Below are 21,995 nucleotides of genomic sequence, written 5' to 3' on the forward strand. Positions count from 1 at the left end.
AAGAACCCTCAACAGAAGCACTGCAAGCAAAATTGTGAAATAAGTATAAGAGGACAGGGGATAACAGTGTAATAAACATTTTATAAAACTCAGCTGGAATATTTTAGAATTTAATTCCAGTGGAAACTGTTTCAATGGTCAAAGGTGCATAGAGAATATCTCTATCAACTTGTGTTTAGTGATGGTAACCTGTATTTAAGCAGAAATTGACCAGTTATGTTATATGATGCATTTTGAATTCAAGATTTAAATTATTTAACTATTGCAGTAGCAGGCAGAACTAATTGACCACCTGCACATCTTATAGCACATGTCTGTGAAATGTTATCTTTTTTCGATTCGTAAATAGTCAGCAAATGTGTGATTGGATTTATTGCCATTATATTGAAAAAAATAATTCTTACAAATAAAAAGACCTGCTCTTTTCTTAAGGGGAGTATTGCATTTGTAACATAGATTTTATAATTTTATTTTGTGTTGAATATCTGATGATGATATAAAAAGCTTTACAGCTTTTGTAATTTGAATTAGGATTTGAATAATTTATTCTTGCGTGCCATTGAGAGACAGTAACACCTCTGATATATCCTTTGAAAGCACTCCAAATAATACTCATAGACATATCTTCTGATTTTTTATTATATAAATAATCAAAAATGTCAAATAATAATTTGCCTTTATTTGTATTAGATAATACATTTTTTTTACCATTGATAATAAGGTAACATAAAAACTAGAGAGAAGAAAGTCAAGCATTACAATATAGCACAACATTGTACTTAATGAAATAAAGCAGCAACACAATGCATACATAAAATATGTCCATTGCCTGGACTCCTCTTGTAGAGGAGTAGTTCAACCACATAACCCATTTCTTTGCATGTTTTTGGGACCAGCCCCAGCTTTGTACACATATTTTTTGTCTCTGGCACACTGGTTCACTCTACGTGCCCATTCCTGTAAAGGGGGGTAGGTCCTAACAGATTGCCATTGACATGCTCTGTCATGTTTGGAGAACAAAACTTCAAGTGCCACCAGGGACCCCCGATTTGATCAAAGCATGCCATTCTAGGGTGAACAATAACCATTCTACCCACAACCTCCATGAGGATCAAATGTATTAAAGGTCTATATTCCTGTATTATGGGACATGTTCACACTGTGTGGTAAAAGGTACCCAGCTCAGTTCGGCGGTCAAGGCTCTCTTTAATTTTACTAAGCCTTCTAGGGCTGTAGTAGACCCTGTGTAGGTATTTCAGTTGAATAAGTCACAGTCTTATGAAGATTGACAGTATCCCTGGAACCATTCTAGCACCCCCCCCAATTTGCATCAGTTACAGGGCCAACATCCTGCACCCATCTATCATGCAGTGTCCCAAGAGGATTGGAAGCATTGGCGACTATTGAATAGTAACATCTGTAGATGCCCTTGCCCTCTATGGCTGACATTGTGACTTTTGCCTCCAGTGGATTATTGTTGGTCAGCTTGAAAAGGGTGCCTCTATATGCTTTCAGTGCATTGCACAATTGCAGATAGTGATAGAGTTGTATGTGATGCACATTGTTGGTCTCCATCAGAGACGAGAAATGCCAGATATGTCTTCCCTCCGAGATGTTTCTCAGCCTGGAGATGTCAATGAGGTCTCATGCTCTAAAGCCAGGCAATATAATTGTGTGTTCCAACCATGAGCCCTCCCACAGTAGTGTTTCTACTGTCAAAACTTTACCTCACTTGATCCATCTGAGAGCTCAGTGCCAACATGCCAGGGTTTTTCCGACAGCCGGGGAAAATCAGATTTGTTAAGCGTACCATATAGTAGGTGTAGGATGTTGTTCAGTTCTATGCACTCCAGTTCCGCCACCACCATGGAGTTGTTGTGGTGAGAGAATAACCTGTCATTCACAGAGAGGATATGGTTCACCCAATAATAGAGTTGTATGTCTGCCAATCTCAAACATCCCGCACATGGTGATGAGACACATTTCCTATATGCTATTCAAGGTTGCTCGCTGGCCCATTGGTACTTTAGCATAGTTGCTCAGAGTTTGTGGAAAAAGAGGTCCAGTAGTTCACATGGGAAGCTGTGGAAAGTATAGATGCTTGTTTCTGGTCCAGGGAAGACCAGGCTTGGCAGTTCGGGCTGGACTGTTCCCATGGGGAACAGGGCCAAGACTGATTTGCATATGGCTGGGTCTGTGCTGGAATGGCATGGCAAGCAAAAAAACTGATGGATTAAACCCAGATCTGTGACTGGGGGTGAATGTTTGATTTGTTCTGCATTCCGTCCATCTTTTGTTGTTTTTGCATAGGTTCTTAAAATGGTCTGTAATCAAAGCAGTATGGTCCCTAGACAGTGGGAAATGGTTAGTCTTTGTCCAGTTTATGGATAAGCACAAGATATCTCCTTACATTTTTAACATGCACATTAGGTGAGGCATAGATTGTGGGGCTTGCTAATATATATAAGGAGAACATCAGCATATAGTGAAATCCTATCTTCTATCGAGGATGGTCATATGAACTTATGCAGTTGTGCTTTGCCAGTGGTTCTATTGTTAAGGAGAGCAGAAGTCTGGATAAGGGGCATCTTTGTCTGGTGTCTCATCTGATTATAAAGTTCTCTGAAATCAGACCATTAGCCTTTATGCATGGCAAAGGTTCAGTGTACAGCAGTATTACGTATTGGTGGAACGCTGGGTCAAAGTTCATCCTCTCTCAGAGGCGGAACATGAAGGGCAAATGCACTGAATTGAAGTCCTTCTCAAAGTTTATGGAGACCAGGGCTTGCTGCTCCCTGAAATCCATTGACTTGGCCACGACTGTATTAAGTTGCCTTAGGCAGAGTTGTGTGCTGTGGTTAGGGAGGAGGCCATTTTGGTCAAATCCCACCAGGCAGTGTATTACTGTCAACAATCTGTTGGTCAGCACTTTAGCAAGTATCTTGGCTATCAGATTAACCAAGTTTATAGGGCGACAGGATCCGCAGTCATTAGTAGGCTTATCTGGTTTCAGTAATAGTAGCCCTCTCAGGTCTTGTTTGAGTATCCCTATTCCATGCACTTCCTCAAAGATACTCAGGAGGTGGAGAGTAAAGTGGGATGCATGTATCTCAAAAGTATATCTCTATGGGGAAATGATTGGGCCCATGAGTTTTGCCATGTGGGAAGCATCCAATAGCCTCACGTATTTCTTTCTCACTTACCAGTTTATCTAGTGATTTGTGATCCACAGAGGGGAGGGGAGGGAAGGGGAGGGGCCTGAATAAACAGGTCTTCTACAATGAGATTTGTGTGTTCCACAGAGGGTGGGATCTGAACCACCTGCAGGGATTCAAAATATCACGTGGACTCTTGGGCATCCCTTAGGGGTCACTGAAGCTCAGTCCCTTGGCTGTTGTCAAGCAAGGGATAAATCACAGCCCCTGGTCTTTATTGGCCAGCCAACACAGGACCTTCCCGACTTCATCACCCACTTCGTATATGGAATTGGGTGCTTGTTGCCGTAAATGTGGGGATACAAGCAATCGTTGTATAAGTGAGAGGCGTGGTAAGTACAGAGACGTCTTTAGCTGTTCCTCATTGTTCGCAGTTACCACCAGTGTCACACTGGTGGTAACCCATTCGCAAAAGGGAAGGGGTCTCAATGGGACCCCTTCCCCTTTGTGAATGTTGCCAAAAATGTTTTTTCAGAGCAAGCAGTGGTCCAATGGACCACTGCCTACTCTGAAAAAACGAAACTAAATGGTTTTGTTATTTTTTTGTATTGCAACTCGTTTTCCTTTAAGGAAAAGGGCTGCAATACAAAAAAAAAAAACTGCTTTATTTAAAAAGCAGTCACTTTCATGGAGGTCTGTTGTCTCCAGCAGGCCACCATCCCTGTGAGTGCAGGGAATCGCAATGGGGTGGCAAAATGCGACCCACCTCATTAATATTAATGAGGTGGGTCTTTGCGACCCCATTGCGATTCGCAGACGGTGTCTGAGACACAGTTCTGCATCCGAATTTGCGATTCGGAAATTGCGAGTAGCACCGTCTCACAATTTCCGAATCACAAATTCAGAAATTGCTACATCTGGCCCCCAGTCTCCAAGTGCCCCTTCTATATGCAACTGGGCACCTAAATTCGACCATATCATTAGAGGGAACAAAATTATAATCTAATCCTGTGGCCAATTTGTGCAAAGGAGAATAGTGTGAGAATTGGGAGGATTCAGGATGTGTCATGCACCAGATGTCTTGAAGAGTTAAGTATTGCGACCATTCAGACAAGAAAGGGCATCTGTAGGCCTTCAGTGCTCAGCCTATGTTTCTGTCCACATCCATGACTGAATTAAAGTTGCTCCTAGGGATTTTTATAACCACTGGGGAATTCAGGATATGTGTTACGAGTGCCTCTATGGAGTTGCTGACTAGGGCCTGTGGTGTGTGTATATGGAGGCTAATGCCCATTGTGTGGCTCCCATCATACCATCCACTATTGTGAATCTTCCTAGGTAATCATGGCTGACTTTCATGACGTGTCAGGAAGTGCATATGCAATAACACCACTGTGTCTCATGAATTTGTTGTATATCCAGAGTGATATATGCTAGTTTAACTGCCTTGCGCTAGGAGGGGGCTCCTAATAATCAATAGGTGGGTCTCTTGCATAAATACAACCTATGGTGAGAGCTATTTGATGTAGTAAAAGATGGTGCCCTCTTGAATTTTGTTTTTCAGGCCTCTGACATTCTAGGACATTCCAGGTGTCAAAGGAGTCATATTGGATGTCTGGGTGGTGTTGTGCCGCTAAGATGCTAATAATGGGATGCACAAAACAGTCAACGAGCAAGCCTCGCTGATGTCAAAGACAGAGGAAACACAGGCATACCAGAGCAACTGTTCTGAAAAGGAGGTTCATGAACTCAGTTATCATCCTTTCCAGGAAAAAAGGAGGTCTCTTATAAGATTGTCAGGAGTACGATTGGCAGGAAGGTGGACTCTAGCAATGCTAATTAGAGCCCTTCATTAGCCTGTTATAATAATTGGGGGAGTAATTGAAGAGATTGTGCAGACAGTGGATGTAAATTAATTAGTTGGATAGAAGTGGGTCTTTTACATTATTGTGTCCCATCCATTTAGTCACATTAGCCGATTACCCAACATTCATCTTGGCTGAGAGAAATATACTTTTTGATTGAAACAAAATGAATTAATTTAGTGCTTATACTAGTCCTTACCAGTAAATTCAGAAACAGTGCATGAAATTATCTAACCAGGCCATCCAACTAGTAAAATGTAGATGCAGCCAGGAGCGCAAATGCTGAGGACACCATAAAAATGCTCCTGAAAATGATAGGATTAGCCTTCAAGCTGATATTGTAGAAGGGTTTTTACTACAGCATATTCATATTTATAGTAGTAGACTAAGGGGGTCATTCTAACTTCGGCGGGCGGCAGAGGCCGCCCGCCAAAGTTCCCCCGCCAGAATACCGCAGCGCGGTCAATTGACCGCCGCGGTAATTCTGACTTTCCCGCTGGGCGGGCGGGCGACCGCCAAAAGGCCGCCCGCCCAGCGGGAAAGCACCAGCAACGAGGAAGCCGGCTCCGAATGGAGCCGGCGGAGTTGCTGGTGTGCGACGGGTGCAGTTGCACCCGTCGCGATTTTCAGTGTCTGCCAAGCAGACACTGAAAATCAATGTGGGGCCCTGTTAGGGGGCCCCTGCAGTGCCCATGCCAGTGGCATGGGCACTGCAGGGGCCCCCAGGGGCCCCACGACACCCGTTCCCACCAGCCTGGTTCTGGCGGTGAAAACCGCCAGAACCAGGCTGGCGGGAAGGGGGTCGGAATCCCCATGGCGGCGCTGCTTGCAGCGCCGCCGTGGAGGATTCCCTGGGGCAGCGGGAAACCGGCGGGAAACCACTGGCTTCCCTTTTCTGACCGCGGCTTCACCGCCGCGGTCAGAATAGCCCCAGAAGCACCGCCAGCCTGTTGGCGGTGCTTCCTCCGTCCCCTACCCTGGCGGTCTCGGACCGCCAGGGTAGGAATGACCCCCTAAGTGTTTTATCAGTACTCCACCATACAGACCATAATAAATTTCACATTGTTGATATAAGTGACAGCTAACTCCCTACCACCTCCTTTTGAAATTTCTGATAATAATTTTACCCATGTAGCTTTTAGAGGCTAGCTGATTCATGCAAATTATATTTTGCTTCCATTATAAAAATTAAATCAACTCTATAACCTGAAACAGTATCGTATCAGAAATAAATAAGGAGTTTACATCTAAATAGTGAGTGTTAGAGGGAGCATCTCATAAAGATGATCCAAGTTCTTAATTGGCTCACCTCTTTTTTGAAGGACAGACCTTTTCAGATTTTTGAACATTCATGCTACTCTGACATCTTTCCTTTGAAACGTAGGGTCCCGCAGGGTTCCGCCTTCATTCCCACACTTTTTAACCTGTACTTGCACCCATTGGCCAATATTGTTCAGGAGTTTGGGCTGTTTATTATCTCATATGCCAGCAACACACAATTGGTCACCTCCCTCGTGCTGGGAAAAGGTTCACAGTCCCATCAGCTGTCTCCCTGCTTGTAAAAAGCGCCCAAGTGGATGGCAAACTTCTGCTTAAAATTGAACAGGGAAAAACTGATGCTGATGGTTTTAGGGAAAATACCTGACCCCAGCCATCCATCCATAGGCTGGCCAGAATGTTTGGGCAATCAATCTAGTCCCTCCTCCCTTATCAAAAGCCTTGAGAGGTGGTTGAATAAGTCCCTTTTCATAGATGCACAGGCCAAAAAACATACGCCAACCTGTTTTGGCACCTGCAGAAAGCTTTGTAAAATCTTAGACATTATCCTGACTGTGTCCAGAAAAAATGCGGTCCAATCCTGGTTGGGCTACGGGAACTCTTTGTATATAGGCTCCACAAATATGTTATTAAAAGGCTCCAGGTTGTCCAAAACGTGACAGCAAGGATATATTGTAACTTTGTGTAAGCAATTTATCCAAATTCTTCACTTCATCTGCAGTTCTAGTTGCTTACTTGGATCACCATGCTTCAATCACTACAGCTTCTCAAGCCTCTATTAACTGCACATGATGCTCTCCCACCACATAACCATTGTGTTTTCTTTTCTGTACACAGGTGTCAAGGAGCTGAACCTTCCCCTTGGATTGTACCTTCATTGTTGCAATGTTCCAGATAGATCTTGTATGTTCTGTTTGTCATTCTATATGGGCTATCTATTTGTTGCTTCAAGTTATACTTATAACACACAGTGAGTATATATATTTAATGGCTATAATAAAAAAATTGCTTTCTTAAATTTTAAAGGATAAAAGCACTCAGTGAAAGGAAAGATGACCTTCGTAAATACAAAGCAGATATATGTTTTCTAGACAAAACACACTAATTATAACATATTATCATAAAAATTGGGTTAGTACTATCCTTTCCTCGCCAGCAAAAGGATGCTAAATGGCGTGGCTATGCATTTTGCGTGAAAACTATAGTTCACTATTATAAATCTCAAAAGTGATTCTGAAGTGTGTTATGTCTATGTTTAAATCAAAATTGATAAATGCTCTCTTCACTTGTTTAATAGTTATGCTATTACACGAGATAATCTCAATTTCTGGAAGACAACTGATTCAGAAATACTTAATATTGCGAATTAACCTCTCATTGCAGGTGAATTTTTTAACTTGATCTTAGATCCACCATTAGGCAGATTTTCTACAGGTAAGTTTCCACCTACAAAATCACGTGCACTATTTAAAGCATTTTTAGCCAGTGCTAAATAAATTGATCATTGGAGATTTACTTTCCCCAGTACTAAGGCCCGTACTTATACTTTTTTAGCACTGCATTTGCGAAGTTTTTTGACGCAAAATCGGCGCAAACTTACAAAATACAATTGTATTTTGTAAGTTTGCGCCGATTTTGGGTAAAAAAACGACGCAAATGCGGCGCTAAAGTATAAATATGGGCCTAAATATTTTACTTTTTTCTTTAATGCTCATTCTACCTATTCATACATTGATTTACTTTCTTCTAGGAAGTGATTCCATATGGTTTCAATTATTATTTATTTATTCCATGATTTGGAACTCCGAAGAGGTCCACATTCAAAAAACGTACACACACTGATAAAATAATATACATACAGTTCAATATAAAATTAAGTTCTTACAGTTACTTTCTCTAAAATCTTAAAAAGAAAATCTTCCCTCCCACTCTTTGCCATATACCTCATCTATGGCTTCCAGAGTACTATGTTTCGAAAAACAGACTCCAAAAGAAATCATTCTTATTGACTCCCTCGATGACCTTATAAAAATGTCCACATTAAAATCACAGTTGAACAATCACAGTACGCCCCTGGTACCAGAAGCCAAAGATCCAACAGGCATGCTACCATCTAACCAATCACCAATTCCATATGGTTTCAGATTCCACCTTAGTGTCCACAGCTATTTTAAATCACATCTTTGTTAAATTCTCTCTAACTTTAAACACCATTCCCATATGTGCACCTAGATGGAGATTGTATTAGTTTAGACACCAGCAAGGCGTGTGGATGAGATTCAGACATCCACAATCCATAAGCTCTCTTTGCACATTTTCAAAAAAGTGTATACATTGTAAACCAATCTGAAATGTGTGCCAAAGTTACCATCTGAATTTCAACTGAACTGGTGATCCTCCACTCATTCTTTCCTTAACCACTGTTGACGACTGTGAACACTTCACTCTTATTCTATTAAGTTGCTTGAAATTCTACATCAAGAGTACAAGGATGCTAGAACATCAGACCAGACACATGAGCACCAAATGAGGCTGCCAGGACCTTAATGCAGCAAACGATTGTTCGGGCGGACAGTTCTGCACCCTCTTTACGTAAAGGCCACCCCTGATTTGAATGAGGTGACCTTTATATGAAAATTCTTGATCAGTTGGAAAGGGGGAATAGCAAGACTATTGAATAATAAGGCTTACTTTTTTTTACCTTTACATTGCTTATGAATGACTTGAAGTGAATACACACTGACACAACTGGTCCACATCTCCTAATAAAATGAATAGAATATTTGCAGGCCTAGACCATGCAATTGGGCTGAATATCACTCCTGGCCTCCCTCACCCTGTGAAAATTCACTGTGCAATTCAATATATAACACTTCCTGTGAAAAAGTCTGACCTCTGTTGTCCCCCAATCACTAATAAAGAATCTCTTGTATAACCCGGTCAATTGATTTCAATCCTATTTATAAGAGACCTCAGCACAGTTTTACAACTTGAAATCCTCACAGATAGAACTAAACGAGCTAGAGACAAAAAATAAGCTCCCAAACAATTTCACACGCTTACACACATTTCGCCTTGTTGGTTCTCCTCCGTTTTAAAATATACTGATCCTTTTTTATGATAATTTAATTGTGGTTCAATAATAACCATATAAAGTTTCAAGAATGATTTACACATTAAGCATAATGCTCTCCTGGAGAGTTTGCTCTGGTCCAAGCAAATTGCTCATGCCTGCCACATGTGACTTAATCGAAGTGTTGAGTCGACAGCTGACGTATGTGGAGTCTAAGCGCAACTCCAGCCGGTATAAAGAGTATAATTGGAAAAAGAGTTTCAAGGAAAAGTCTATGCATTGTTGGCCAAGAAACTACGACCAAGAGCATACAGAAAGGTACTGCGCTGCCATGCAAATTAAAGTTATACAATATGAGCGTTAACGCTAAAGGCTGATTTAATCAGGTTTACAAAGTGCAATTAGAGACAGTTATCAGAACCAAATGGCTCTGGCTGACAGAATAAGGAAAAAGGAATCATACTGCTATTACCCTTACTCGCGTCTTGATAAGTGGAGCATCTGAACCTCAGCACCGGGTGGCAAGACCCAAGAAGAAGCACTGGGGTTGTGCTTACTAAGCTGTCCAATACCTGAAGATGCACACCATCAAAGCTGCCAGGTGGCATCTCAGAACATCTCCAGAGGGCTCCATGAGTAATGGGGCTCTGATGGAGACCAAGAAGAAGTTTGAAACTTCAAAGCCTGCCCTGCATGACCCACAGGCTGAAACATTAATGGGCCTCCATAATGATGCAGATTCCGAGGGACAGCCAACAGTGTTTGACAGAGCTTCACCCTCAACGTCAACCACTCCCATGAACAGTTACAATGCTGCTGCCTTCTTGAAACCACCACCACTATTCAACACTGTCAAAAAGCAAAATATTGGTGAAAGATGGACTGCCTGGATAGAAACATTTGAAGATTTCATTGATGCACTTGAAGAAACTGATGATAGGAGGATTATCAAATGTCTCAAAAATCTTGCTGGTGATGATATGAAATAAGTCCTAGAGAAAATGCTAACAACTGATGAAGAAGTCGCATACCATCAGCTTAAGAATGTGTTGAATCTCAAGTTGAATTGAGTATCAAATGTCGACTATGGACAATATGTTTTCTGCCAAGAACATCAAAGAGTTGGTGAAACAATCGATGAATTTGTGAAAGAACTCAACACACTCATCAAACACTGTAAGTTCAATGACTTTAATGATGAAGAATTTCTGCGTCTTAAAGGGATCGATGGATGCTTGTATGATTCATTCAGACAACAAATGCTGCTGATGGCTGCCAGAGCTGAGGAACATGCTGGAAAACAAGCTGCGGCCATGGAGGCCAGGGGTGCCCAGAGCAAGTCTGTCATGAGTGTGAAAAATAATTGAAACAAAATACTGAAGGACACAAAGTGATGTCTACATGCAAAAAGAAGTGTTTCAGATGAGGATTTGAATTTCCACACAAAGGAAAGTGTCCCGCTATTGGTCAGATATGCAAAGGCTGCGGTAAAGTGAACCATTTTGTGGTGATGTCCGGAGTGAAGGAAAAAGTAAGTGTGTCATGATGTGAAGACAAAACTGCCACAAGAATATTCCAGAAGCAACGTTCGATGCACGCCCACAAGGCCAAGCTGCAACATCGTTTGAGGCAAATACATACTAAATGAGGTCGACCATCATCTAAATCATTGTCAAATAGTCCTTCAGCCTCAGTAATAAGTCAAAGTAAAGAAAGTGAGTGTGCCATGTCAATGCTTACCTCAGAAAAACATGCACATTTCAGACTGGTTGTCAACATGTCAAAGCAACAAAATCATACAAACACTGTCCAAAGACTACATTGAAAATAAATGGATGTTCAATACTTTTTATTATTGATAGTGGTGCTTCGACAAATATAATGCCTGAAGAAAAGTACAATGAACTGTCTCTGTTACCGCAGCTCACATTACCAAAGACCAAAGTATATACTTGGGCTGCACCGACACCTATTAAGAGTAAAGGTTCACTTATGGTGACAGGGAAACATAAGAAAACAAAAGAAAAATCACCGATTCATGTATTAGAGGGTACAGTGGCAAGTGCCTGCTTGCTCAGTTTCAACACAGCTGCAGACTTGAGAGTGATTTCAGTGAATTACAACATGAATGCTCATCATGAGATAGTAAGTCAATTTCCTTCATTCTTTTATGGTTTAGGAAAGTTGAAGACTATGAAAGTAGTACTGTATATTAATGGGGATGTCTTTCCTGTTGCTGAGAGACATAGGCTTGTTGGTTTTCATTTACAAGAAGCTGTTGACAAAGAATTTGAATCATAATTTAAGCATGACATTATTGAAAATTTCATTGGTTCAATGCCATGGGGTTTCCCATAGTAGTAGTGCCTAAAAAGGACCATGAAGTAGCTGTGCGCATATGCTTTGACATGCGCCATGCAAACAGAGCAATTTAATGAGAGCGACATCCACACCCGCGCATTGCTGACATGATTACGCAATTAAATGGTGCCAAAATCTTCCCTTGACTTGAATTGAATAAAGGTTATCATCAGATACGACTAGAAAAAAACTGCAGATAAATTACAAACTTTGTTGCTTTGTTTAGATACAAGAGATTTAGGGGGTTATTACAACTTTGGAGGAGGTGTTAATCCGTCCCAAAAGTGACGGTAAAGTGACGGATATGCACCAGCCGTATTACGAGTTCCATGGGATATAATGGACTCGTAATACGGCTGGTGGTATATCCGTCACTTTACCGTCACTTTTGGGACGGATTAACACCTCCTCCAAAGTTGTAATAACCCCCTGAGTTTTGGTGTATCTGGCTGCAGAACTTTTCCAAGACATCATACAACGCGTCATACAACCTGTTGTGAATGCATTTAAATATAGCAATGACATATTGTTTTTTGGAGCTACACAAAAGGAGCAGGATAGATCCTCACATAAGTATGCCAATCACTCAATGATACAGGCTTGACTTTAAATGCAGAGAAGTGTGATTTCAATAAGACAAAACTGAAATTATTTCGCAATATATTTTTTGATGGGGGCATGAGGACTGATCCTGCAAAGGTACAAGCTCTGACAAATGCCGAATCCCCACAAGATGTTTCAATGGCATATTCTTTTTCTTGGAATGGCCAGATAGTGTTCATGATACATACAGGACTTTCCTGCTGTTAGTACTCCCTTACGAGAGTTAACAAAGAAAAATGTTTCTTTTAAATAGTCACAAAAATGTTAAAAGATTTTCAAGAGAACCAAACATGCCATAGAATATGCTACAGAAATGGCATACTTCAATCAAACTCCATACCGGGATCAAAGTTGATGGTAGCCTCGTGGAATAGGCGCTATACTTGTACAGTATAGTGGCTGCCCAATTGCAAACTGACATATTGTTGCCTATGCTAGTAGAAGTTCATCTCAAGCACAATGTGTTTACTCACAGCCTGAAAAGGAAAGTTTTGTCTTCAGTATGGGTTTGTGAACATTTCCATACATTCATGTACGGAAAGCTTTTTAAGCTGGTGACTGATCATCAAGCTTTGCTGACCCTCTTCGGCAATCCAATTGCCAAGATGCCTCCCTGAATTGAAAGATGGGGACTGCAATTGCAAGGGTATGGTTATACAATTGTGCATCAACCAAAAAAAGATCAAAATTCTGCTATTTTTTGAGAGAGCCCATTCATTGTCATGGTACTCCATCCAAAAGAAGCTGGGGCCTACCTCAATTTCATTGTCAAGTCAATTACATCAGGTGCTATATCATTAGCCCAGGTTGTAACAGCTATGAGTCATGATAGTTAGCTGCTCAAACTGAAAAACATAATTAGACATCACTCATGGAACAAACACTTTTGACCCCCTCAGTAATGATGGTGAATATCAAAAGTACCAGAATGTCAAAGATGAATTGTCCATAAATCAGGAAGGAGTTATTCTCCTAGGATTGAGGATCTTGATTCTGAAGAGTCTGCTACAAAAGATAATAAAAGTGGCTCATGAAGGGCATTGTGGTATTGCTACTAAGAGAGCTCTCCAAGACCGATTTTGGTTTCCATACCTAGATGAAAAAGTTGAAAAGGAACTCAAGGCTGTCTCATATGTAATTGCCTGTCAACCAAAGTCACTCAACATACTTTAAACATGTAAGAATTACCTAAACATGCCTGGGAGAGAATAGCTATAGATGTTTTTAATCTATTTGACAATGGACATCATTCAATGGTGATAATAGATGAATATTAATGTTTTTCATTGGTCAAGGATCTCTCATCCACGACACATGAGCGAGTAATCGAAAAGCTTGATGGCATATTTGCAACATGGGGTTTGCCAACCATTGTAAAGTTAGACAATGGTCCACCCTTCAACAGCAAATAACTTAAAGAACTTTTGGAATATCTGAACACAAAGCATCAAAAGATCACACCCTTGAGGCCACAGGCTAATGGACTTGTTAAGCATTTTATAAATATGTAAATAAAGCAGTGCAGCGTACAACTCTTGAAAAGCTCAGTCTAAAAATCGTACTGAGCTCTACTTTAAAAGCTTATTGTTTTACACCCTACTCGACCAGGTACATGCACAGAAATAAAGATGTGTGATTTTCAGCTCTGTGTGTGGCCTAGTCATTTAACGGGTACAATGCTGGGGAAGACGCTACAATTCCAAGTGAGTGCCTCCAAACAGGGGCAGGAACTCATTGGGTTACTGACTACTGAAAGATACAGATCTCCGCATGAGATCAGTGTGGTCCCTGAACTTGACTTTGAATATGCATTAACCACTGTATAAAATGTGGCGAGAACAAACCCTAGCAACCAGTAAAGGAGTTCAGGATAATTCTGTATCAGACAGACACCTGCTTTCTATGTAGTCACAGGTAATTAGGCCACTATTGTATATCAATTTCCCTTATTCCGAGGCATATGCAAACTCAATTTTAGAATGACTTATCAAGATAGTAAACTAAGTTTTCCAGGTAAGCATAAATTGACAATGCTTTTATGTTCTGTTGGAGGCTACTTTTGGTAAGATCAACATTGAGGAAGACATCAGCATAGCAGAGAACGCTGTTATCACAGAAGTGAGGCAAATTTAATTGGAATGTGAAAAATTATCTTTAAGCTTTCTCACACTTAAATTGAGGAGAAACAGTTGTCAAACATACTCAGTTTTATAAGGAGGTATATTATAAGGATATAAAGTTACTAATGTTTTCATGATGAGCATACAAAGTGTAGTAAAGTAACCCTGCACAGCCGATCTGTCAAACATGCTAAATGCCACAGAGGAAGTTGGTAAATGCACAGTGCAGATTTAGAGCTTTTGGCACAAAATACACCTAATAGCAAGTGCTAAAGCAATTGCCTTCTACTTTGTTAATCATGTCTCTTTAAGTGCATGGTGTACAAAACCACTCTGCTGTCACAAACCCTGTGATTCACAAAATCATAGGATTTGAGACTGCAAAATGTTTTTATAATGTATTAACCCCCTTTTGCAATTCAGAAGCAACAAAAAATGATTCATTTGGCAGGTTGTTCTGCGACCCCTTGCTACTGGCTATGTTGTGATGCAACATATCAGTACACAGGTCGCATCATGAAAAGTCAGTATGTGCACAAATTGCGCCAACTATTAGCGCACCTCTTGTTAGTTCACCTAGTTGCTAATCCTTTCTAGGATGGTGGTATGATGCTATACCTTTCAAGTCTAGGAAGAAAGTTGTTTAAACATTAGCCATGTAACAATATCAGCCCGAAAGCTTAGCATGGCTAGAAGGGTTGTATGATGAAACTACACATGCCGGAACGACGCATGCCTTAACAATGTGGTTGCAACCACGACTGCGTTGTCTCAACGCATGCCTTTACCACACATGACTTTGCAACAAATTTTCATTGTAAGGGCATGCCTAGTAAAGGCATGTCTGGAAACAGCATGTGAAATGGCATGCACGGTTCTTTCATGCAACCCCCCATTCGTCCTGAGGCCCAAAACTACCCCCACCCCTAATACCTAAACTACTTCCCCACCCACCCTGACCCTAAAACAAACTATGCCAACCCCCACCCCTAAAAACTGAAGTACCCCGCCCATCCCCAAACCCTAAAAAAAAAAACTATCCCGACCTCCCACCCCACCCCTAAAAACTAAACTACTCCAACCCCCACACACTCTGAGCCCTCAAAAAAATTACCCTGACCGCACACTCATGCCCCATAAAAATAAACTACTCCGCCACCCGCTCTCAGCCCTAAAAATAAAAAAACTATCCCGACTGCCGCCCCTAAAAACTAAACTACCCTGACCCCCCAAAAAAACCTCAACCCCCCACCCCAGCCCCTAAAAACTAAATTACCCCTCCACCCTAAGCCCTAAATGCACCCCACTGCTAAACACTACCTACCAACCCTACCCCAACCCCACTTACCTCACCGCGTCCTCACCCAAGCCTTCTTCCTCTTCTCTCCTCCCTCCTCCCACCCTTCCTTAAACCCACCCCCACCCCTTTAAAAATGAACTACCCCGCCCCCACCCTAAGCCCTTAATAAAAAAATACCCAAAACCTTTCACTCCCACCCCCCCAAAACAACTGACCCTCCACCCTAAGCCCTAAAAAAATACCCCAAACCCCCACCCCTGCTTCTAACAAAAAAAAACGCCCAACCTCGTACCCACCCCAATCCCTTAATCCACCCTCCACCCCAGCCCCAGCCCCACTTACCTCACCGTGTCCTCTCCTGTACAACGCATGGCTTTTTCTGTGCCTTAACCATGCATATGCATAGTTTAGCACATGCGTTGTTAAGGCACAGAAAAAGCCATGCGGTCCGGCAAGCATGGTTACGCTAGTGTGGGAAACGTCTGTATTCTTAGGACGTGTGGTTAAGGACATTTCCTGGATAGAAGACAATGTTTTAGGGATTTAACTTTATGACTGGATTAAGTACAGTGGCTTTCAAGGTTCTCGACTCTTCCCTTAGAAAGATACACTTAACCTAGTCACTGGATTGTAGTGAACTTATCCAGTTCTCTTGTTCTGAATGGTCTATAGTCGACATTCTAAATATTGCTACCATTTTATTATTCTAAGGTGTTTATTGCCCTGAAGGGGGTACCTTGAAGTCGATAATCATTTGAAAGTAGAGGGTCCACATGATCCACCAACCACCACCTCCAACGGCACTTACTATGAACCCCACACTTCCAACCATATTTTTCCATGGAACTTGTACACTTACCATGTTGGATATCTTTCATGTCCAAATGAAGACTGGACATTAAAATGCCCACGGCTTGTGATCGTTTATTGCTCAGTAGCTTCACAACCTGTGCAGAGAAAGAATACACCAGTTTAAATATGGCCACTAATGTATGTTTACTGTTCTATTTATTGGTATTAGAGATGCATGTACATATACACATGAAGGGACACTTGAAAGATAAGTACAATAAAGCACTCCACAGAAGCATCCCAAGGTTTATTTGCCACTTGCTAAATCAATTTTAGAGACAGATTTAAGCCTACATGAATTTTAAAATGCATTTTTCGTATGTTCTTTAGAAGGGACTGCACTTGCCACTACAATTCATGAATTGCACTCACTGGCTCCTAAACTTGATGTCAACACGCACACTCTGTCAATACACTTTCAGACTTTTCATACTCGGAAAAACGAAAAGATGCAAGCACTGTGGCTGAGGATTGCCCTTGGCATAATTGTTTACAACCATTTAAGTACATGAACTATTCTTTGGGAATGATGTTGCTCAGTCGCTCGCTGTGCAAATAAACATCCATATTGTAGTACTTCGTTACTTCAAAACATTTCCAGGCGTGATTTTGTCTGTGCGAAGTTAGTGTATACTGGATAGGGTAGATACATCATAAGCCTTGAAAATAATTCAGATATCTCTGATTGTCCATCTAGTTAGTGATTAACAAAGAACAGCGCTACTAAAATTGCATTTTATTTATTCTGATTTTTTTTAAAGTGCTTCTCTGCTACGAGAACTGTCAGCAAGCTGCACATCAGTGCTTAATTTGGAAAAGAATGAGTGCTGGTCCCGAAGCTCTTCTCAGAATCTCGCGCCCGGTGTGCCGACTGCCAGGGCTTCACAGTCTTCAATACATCTCATGCTTCTTTAATCCACTATTAGATATTCCCTGCCCCTTTACCTGTCTTGCAACCTGCTTTCTCATTTTGAGACAGTTTTACCGTCTCTTTTTCTTCTTCCTACTCCTTTCCCCTTTATATGTTTTGCCTCTCTAGATCTCGGGAAACGTCTAATGTGGAAAAATAAGTGTCGGACCCCAAAAATGAGTGCTGGCGCCCCCATACTGGCAATCACCAGCTCAAATTTAGCACTGCCGTACATATAAGAATACTACTGAGATGTGGGAAATCACTTTCAGAGAACAAGTATCAACAACATCATAGTGAACAGAACAAGAAACCTAGTTATCTACTGTCCTATGCACAAAAGGGATCATGTACTTGCTAGTTGGTAAAGCAGGGATTTATTACAATAGTCCAAAATAATTTAGTGACATTATGATAATGAGACTAACAGTCATGAGCAGTGTGGTCTAACAGGAGGAGGGAATGGGTCAGAGCGACTGGAAGCAGGAGGACACTTGAGGAGGTCAAATTAGGTTTTAATAGCAAAAGATTGGACATGAAGAGTTGGTTCAATAGAGAATGTTGAATGGAGAAGAAAAATTTAAAGAATCCAAACTAGGTGAGAGGGGAACCTCAATAGGGAGTTAAAGGAGAAGATAAAAGCAAGACGGATAGGGAAAGACACAAGAAAGGTAAACACCTAGTGGGCCTTAAGATACAATATATTATTACTAGTCCAGGGGAGTTTAAACTGATGCGTTTTTAACTTTTTGCACAATAGGAGAAGGTCTTATCCTTAATAACTGGTAAAAAGAGATTAACTTTTCTAGTTCCAGTAATATGTCAGGCCTCTGAAACAACAACGACTTTGCTAAGGACACTTCAGGGCAACCAGTTAGAATGGCCTTAACATAGTTATTATCAGACAAATAAAAGGGCCTGAACTACATTGCAAAGAGCATTTAGTTGTAAAAGCGGTCTATGTGGTTTTAGTGAGCAGAAATTGCATGTTAAGACTTTATTTGTGCACAGGTTCTAATAAAATACAGAGAGCTGAGAATCAAACCAGGTTTCTTGCAATTTAACCTCACTTACCAGTGTAGGAGCAGCCCATCTGTGGCTCTGAGAGCCCCTCCCTGTTGAATTTGGAGCCATGCAGGCGTATGAATGTATTTTATGTGGATTGAGTCCGAGAAGGTTTATACATATCTATATGTGTAGATTATAGATGCTTTTATTTATTGTCAATGTATTTTATGCACTTCTGTATTCAATCAGCATTTATATGTATAAAAAACATGCCTCCTCCATCAAGAAGCACATAAATTCCCTGTACAAATAAAATAACTTAGGTGCACAGTGAGATTCCTTTGGGATAGGGTCAGAGAAGTTGTTGGCCACTCCCCCAATCAAACTGAAATTGAAACGATGTAAACCAACTCATAATCACTCCCGTGAGGCACCTGCGGGCCTCTGCTTGTTCAAGGAATGAGGACAGTTTGCCGGATACACACTTCTCAATTGCCATTGTAGCTTGTCACAGACCAGTATTTAGCAAGTATGTTGGGGACATACTGAGAGCTTAATATTAAAGAGCGTGATTTGTCCACCTTTGATACAATGCAAGAATATGCGTTGTTTTAGTGAAATTTTAAGGCTGTGATGATATCATAACGGAAACAGAGTGACTTTGCAGTTTTTATGACCTTAAATAGGTGTTCCTTTGCCTGTGAGGTGAATTTGGAAGATCAATTATTGAACAGCAAAGATATTGAGCCTTCTTGCAATGACATGGCTACTGTGCAGATAGATTCCCTCGGCAATACAATTTGTTTGTGAAAAAGTAATTTAATTAATTTCACTTGTACAAGGACTGGGTTTGGTGCTCATCAGAAGGGGTTTAAAGTTAAGGTTAACAATTTGAATTTGTTCTTTGGTTCTCTTCGGTGATTTTTGCATCTTGTATTGAAAATGTGTTAGAGATGACAGCAAACTTATATATTTGGCTTGCCACTTTCAGAATATCCAGTGTTCTTGGTGTTTCATTTAATCTCCATTGTCTCTCCAATTGCTGGATCTCTTTTATTTAGAGAAATGTTTGTCTGAGAACCAGAGACTGAAACTCTTGAGGAAGCTTTCCTTCTGTAATGGAAGTAATTTGATCACTAGTTTTCCACACTTACAAGCCAAAGAGAAATCAATGCAGGGAAAGTATTCTAAATGATTGTAAGCATTGCCCACAGTGATATCAAATATTTGCTGTTATACATGGTAGTAAAATATAGAAATGTAGTACTGCACACACTACAAGCCCTTGCAAGTTGCGAGAGGAAGGGGCCAGTAATACGGCATTAACCACTCTTTGTGACTTGCAGATGAATGTAAAATGCTTTGTGACCACTCAAGGCGAAGGTGTGCCCTTGTATGAAATGAGATGAACAGCTTGGACCCCTGCCATTAGTGTTAGTAAGCCATACTTATATGCATAGTTGCTCGTTGCCCATCTTGCAGCTCTTCCTTATGCAACATTAGTGCTTAAGAGAAGATCAGTCATTCATCTGGCCACCTTCCTCTAGTTATGGAAAGTGAAAGAACTCCAACATACATGGATGGCAAGCAAAGAAGCATGCACTGGAGCCTAATACAATTAATACATTATCAATAGGTGCCACAAAGCATCAGATAAAAGTTGTGCCAGGTAGCCTGTAAACATTACTGTTGCCATTCTGTGTGAGACCTCAATTAAATAGGCTATATGTTCACAACAGAGTTAGTAGAATGGGACGTAGCAGGATGAAGCGAAAGGAAAGAACCTTTTAACCACTGCACTGTTATACAAATTACATCAAACATTGTTTGATAAATAAAGATGAGGTTAACATGCTTAATTTGCACTAAGTCCCCGGTCACCGTGACCATGGAGCCTTACATCTTGAGAACTCAGTGACGCAGAACATACCTCACTAGTGAACATGACACCACTTAGGTTATGAATTATAACCCAGTGATTTACTCTTTGTTCTCAATGTGATGCAACAGTACTAATTGTCTAAGATCAACATCATATCTCCCGTTAGCAAGTTACGCAATCAGATAATATGTAACTTTGTTCAAGTAGTAAGTTGGTTGCATCCAAGGGTCTCAGAAGGAGGTGCAGCAGTCTAATGTCGTAGTGAAAAGAACAATGATTCCTTTGGGAGGTACTCTTATGTACAACTATAGGGTAGTTGAACAATCACTGAGTGATTTGCTACTCTGAAATAATAAATATCTGTGCATAATACAAGAGTCACTTCAATTTAGAGTCTAAAGCATGTATGGTTATTAATGTATTCTCACTGTTGTAAACATTCAATACATGTATTGTTATTAAACAAGTAGTTTGCAAAAACAGATTGATACAAGTACAAAATGGCTGTCTGATACACTGGGAAAAGCCTGTGTTTCACTATGCTTCAATGCAAACATGTAGTTGTCTAATCATTGGGAGAGAGAGAGTCAATTTTTTAAATAGGCCAAGGTCATCCTCAGGCTCGTGTCATAGACACTTATGTAAGAGTAAATAATGAAAAAATATTATATTTTTAATTTGGGAAAGAACATAACAAGAGAGTTGGCAGTCAATACATTGGGACAAAGCTTAAATTGTTTCAACTCTCCTAATGATTGATATGAGGTAGCCTTGTGCATGCATAAAGTCCCACAGGAGGACTGAGGTTTAGCCTCAGAAGCATATACCTATTGTGCAGAGGGATACCTTATAGGCCCTAGAGGCAGATTACCAGGTTAAGTATGCCCCTCATGAAGTAGGCCCTCTAGCACAAATTTGATCTAACTACAGAGAAGTATCAGCTGAAATTCAGGGATAGTCAGAAACAGGTACACGTGTTTTGGGAGGATTTTGTAGACTGCTCAAGTAATGCACTGGATGGTTGGGTTAGGGACAGTAAAGTAAATAATTATGATGGGCCATATAATCAAATCTTGGGTAATGTTTTTTACAGAGTTACACCAGCACATGATAGATTGGTGTCTGCTTTTTATCAGATGGATTATTATCAGACTTGGGCCATTCATTTTTTTGCTTGAATCTTTTTATTGTTATTTATGTATTCATAATTGCATTACAGGCATATAAAACATGAACATTGTACAGACATACATTGCAGTAGGGGAAGCTAGAGAAAGTACTCCGGGCATAATTTGTAAATGTCATGTGCGTTAACAGATCTGCAATTGGTGTCCATAAGCTATATCTAATATAAGAAGGGAGTGCATCAGGCCTAGGTTGTAGTACACGGACCCCTATTTGGGGCACTCGTCACATCAAGTTTACAAATTGCCTGAGATATTCTCTCAATGAACAGCTCTTTCACATAGCATCATATAGAGGTGAAGATTCAGCATTAATAGCATGTAAAACAATCCAACCACAAGAACAAGTAACAACTTGGAGACAGTATCAAGCACCAACATGTCCCCCCGGTCCTGCTGCCCAT

The 21,995-nt window shown here is 40.8% G+C and overlaps 1 protein-coding gene across 2 annotated transcripts in view; it reads right to left on the reverse strand.

Moving 5' to 3' along the window:
• Positions 1–21,995, reverse strand: part of FMN2 (formin 2) — a 621,781-nt gene that overhangs the window by 321,569 nt on the left and 278,217 nt on the right. For both annotated transcript variants that reach the window (XM_069234681.1, XM_069234682.1), the window contains exon 7: positions 16,615–16,702. In XM_069234681.1, the coding sequence (XP_069090782.1) occupies positions 16,615–16,702 (88 nt within the window). The remainder of the gene's footprint in view (positions 1–16,614; positions 16,703–21,995) is intronic.

Source organism: Pleurodeles waltl, chromosome 5 (genome assembly GCF_031143425.1).
Source record: "Pleurodeles waltl isolate 20211129_DDA chromosome 5, aPleWal1.hap1.20221129, whole genome shotgun sequence".
In the NCBI taxonomy this organism is placed as follows: domain Eukaryota; kingdom Metazoa; phylum Chordata; class Amphibia; order Caudata; family Salamandridae; genus Pleurodeles; species Pleurodeles waltl.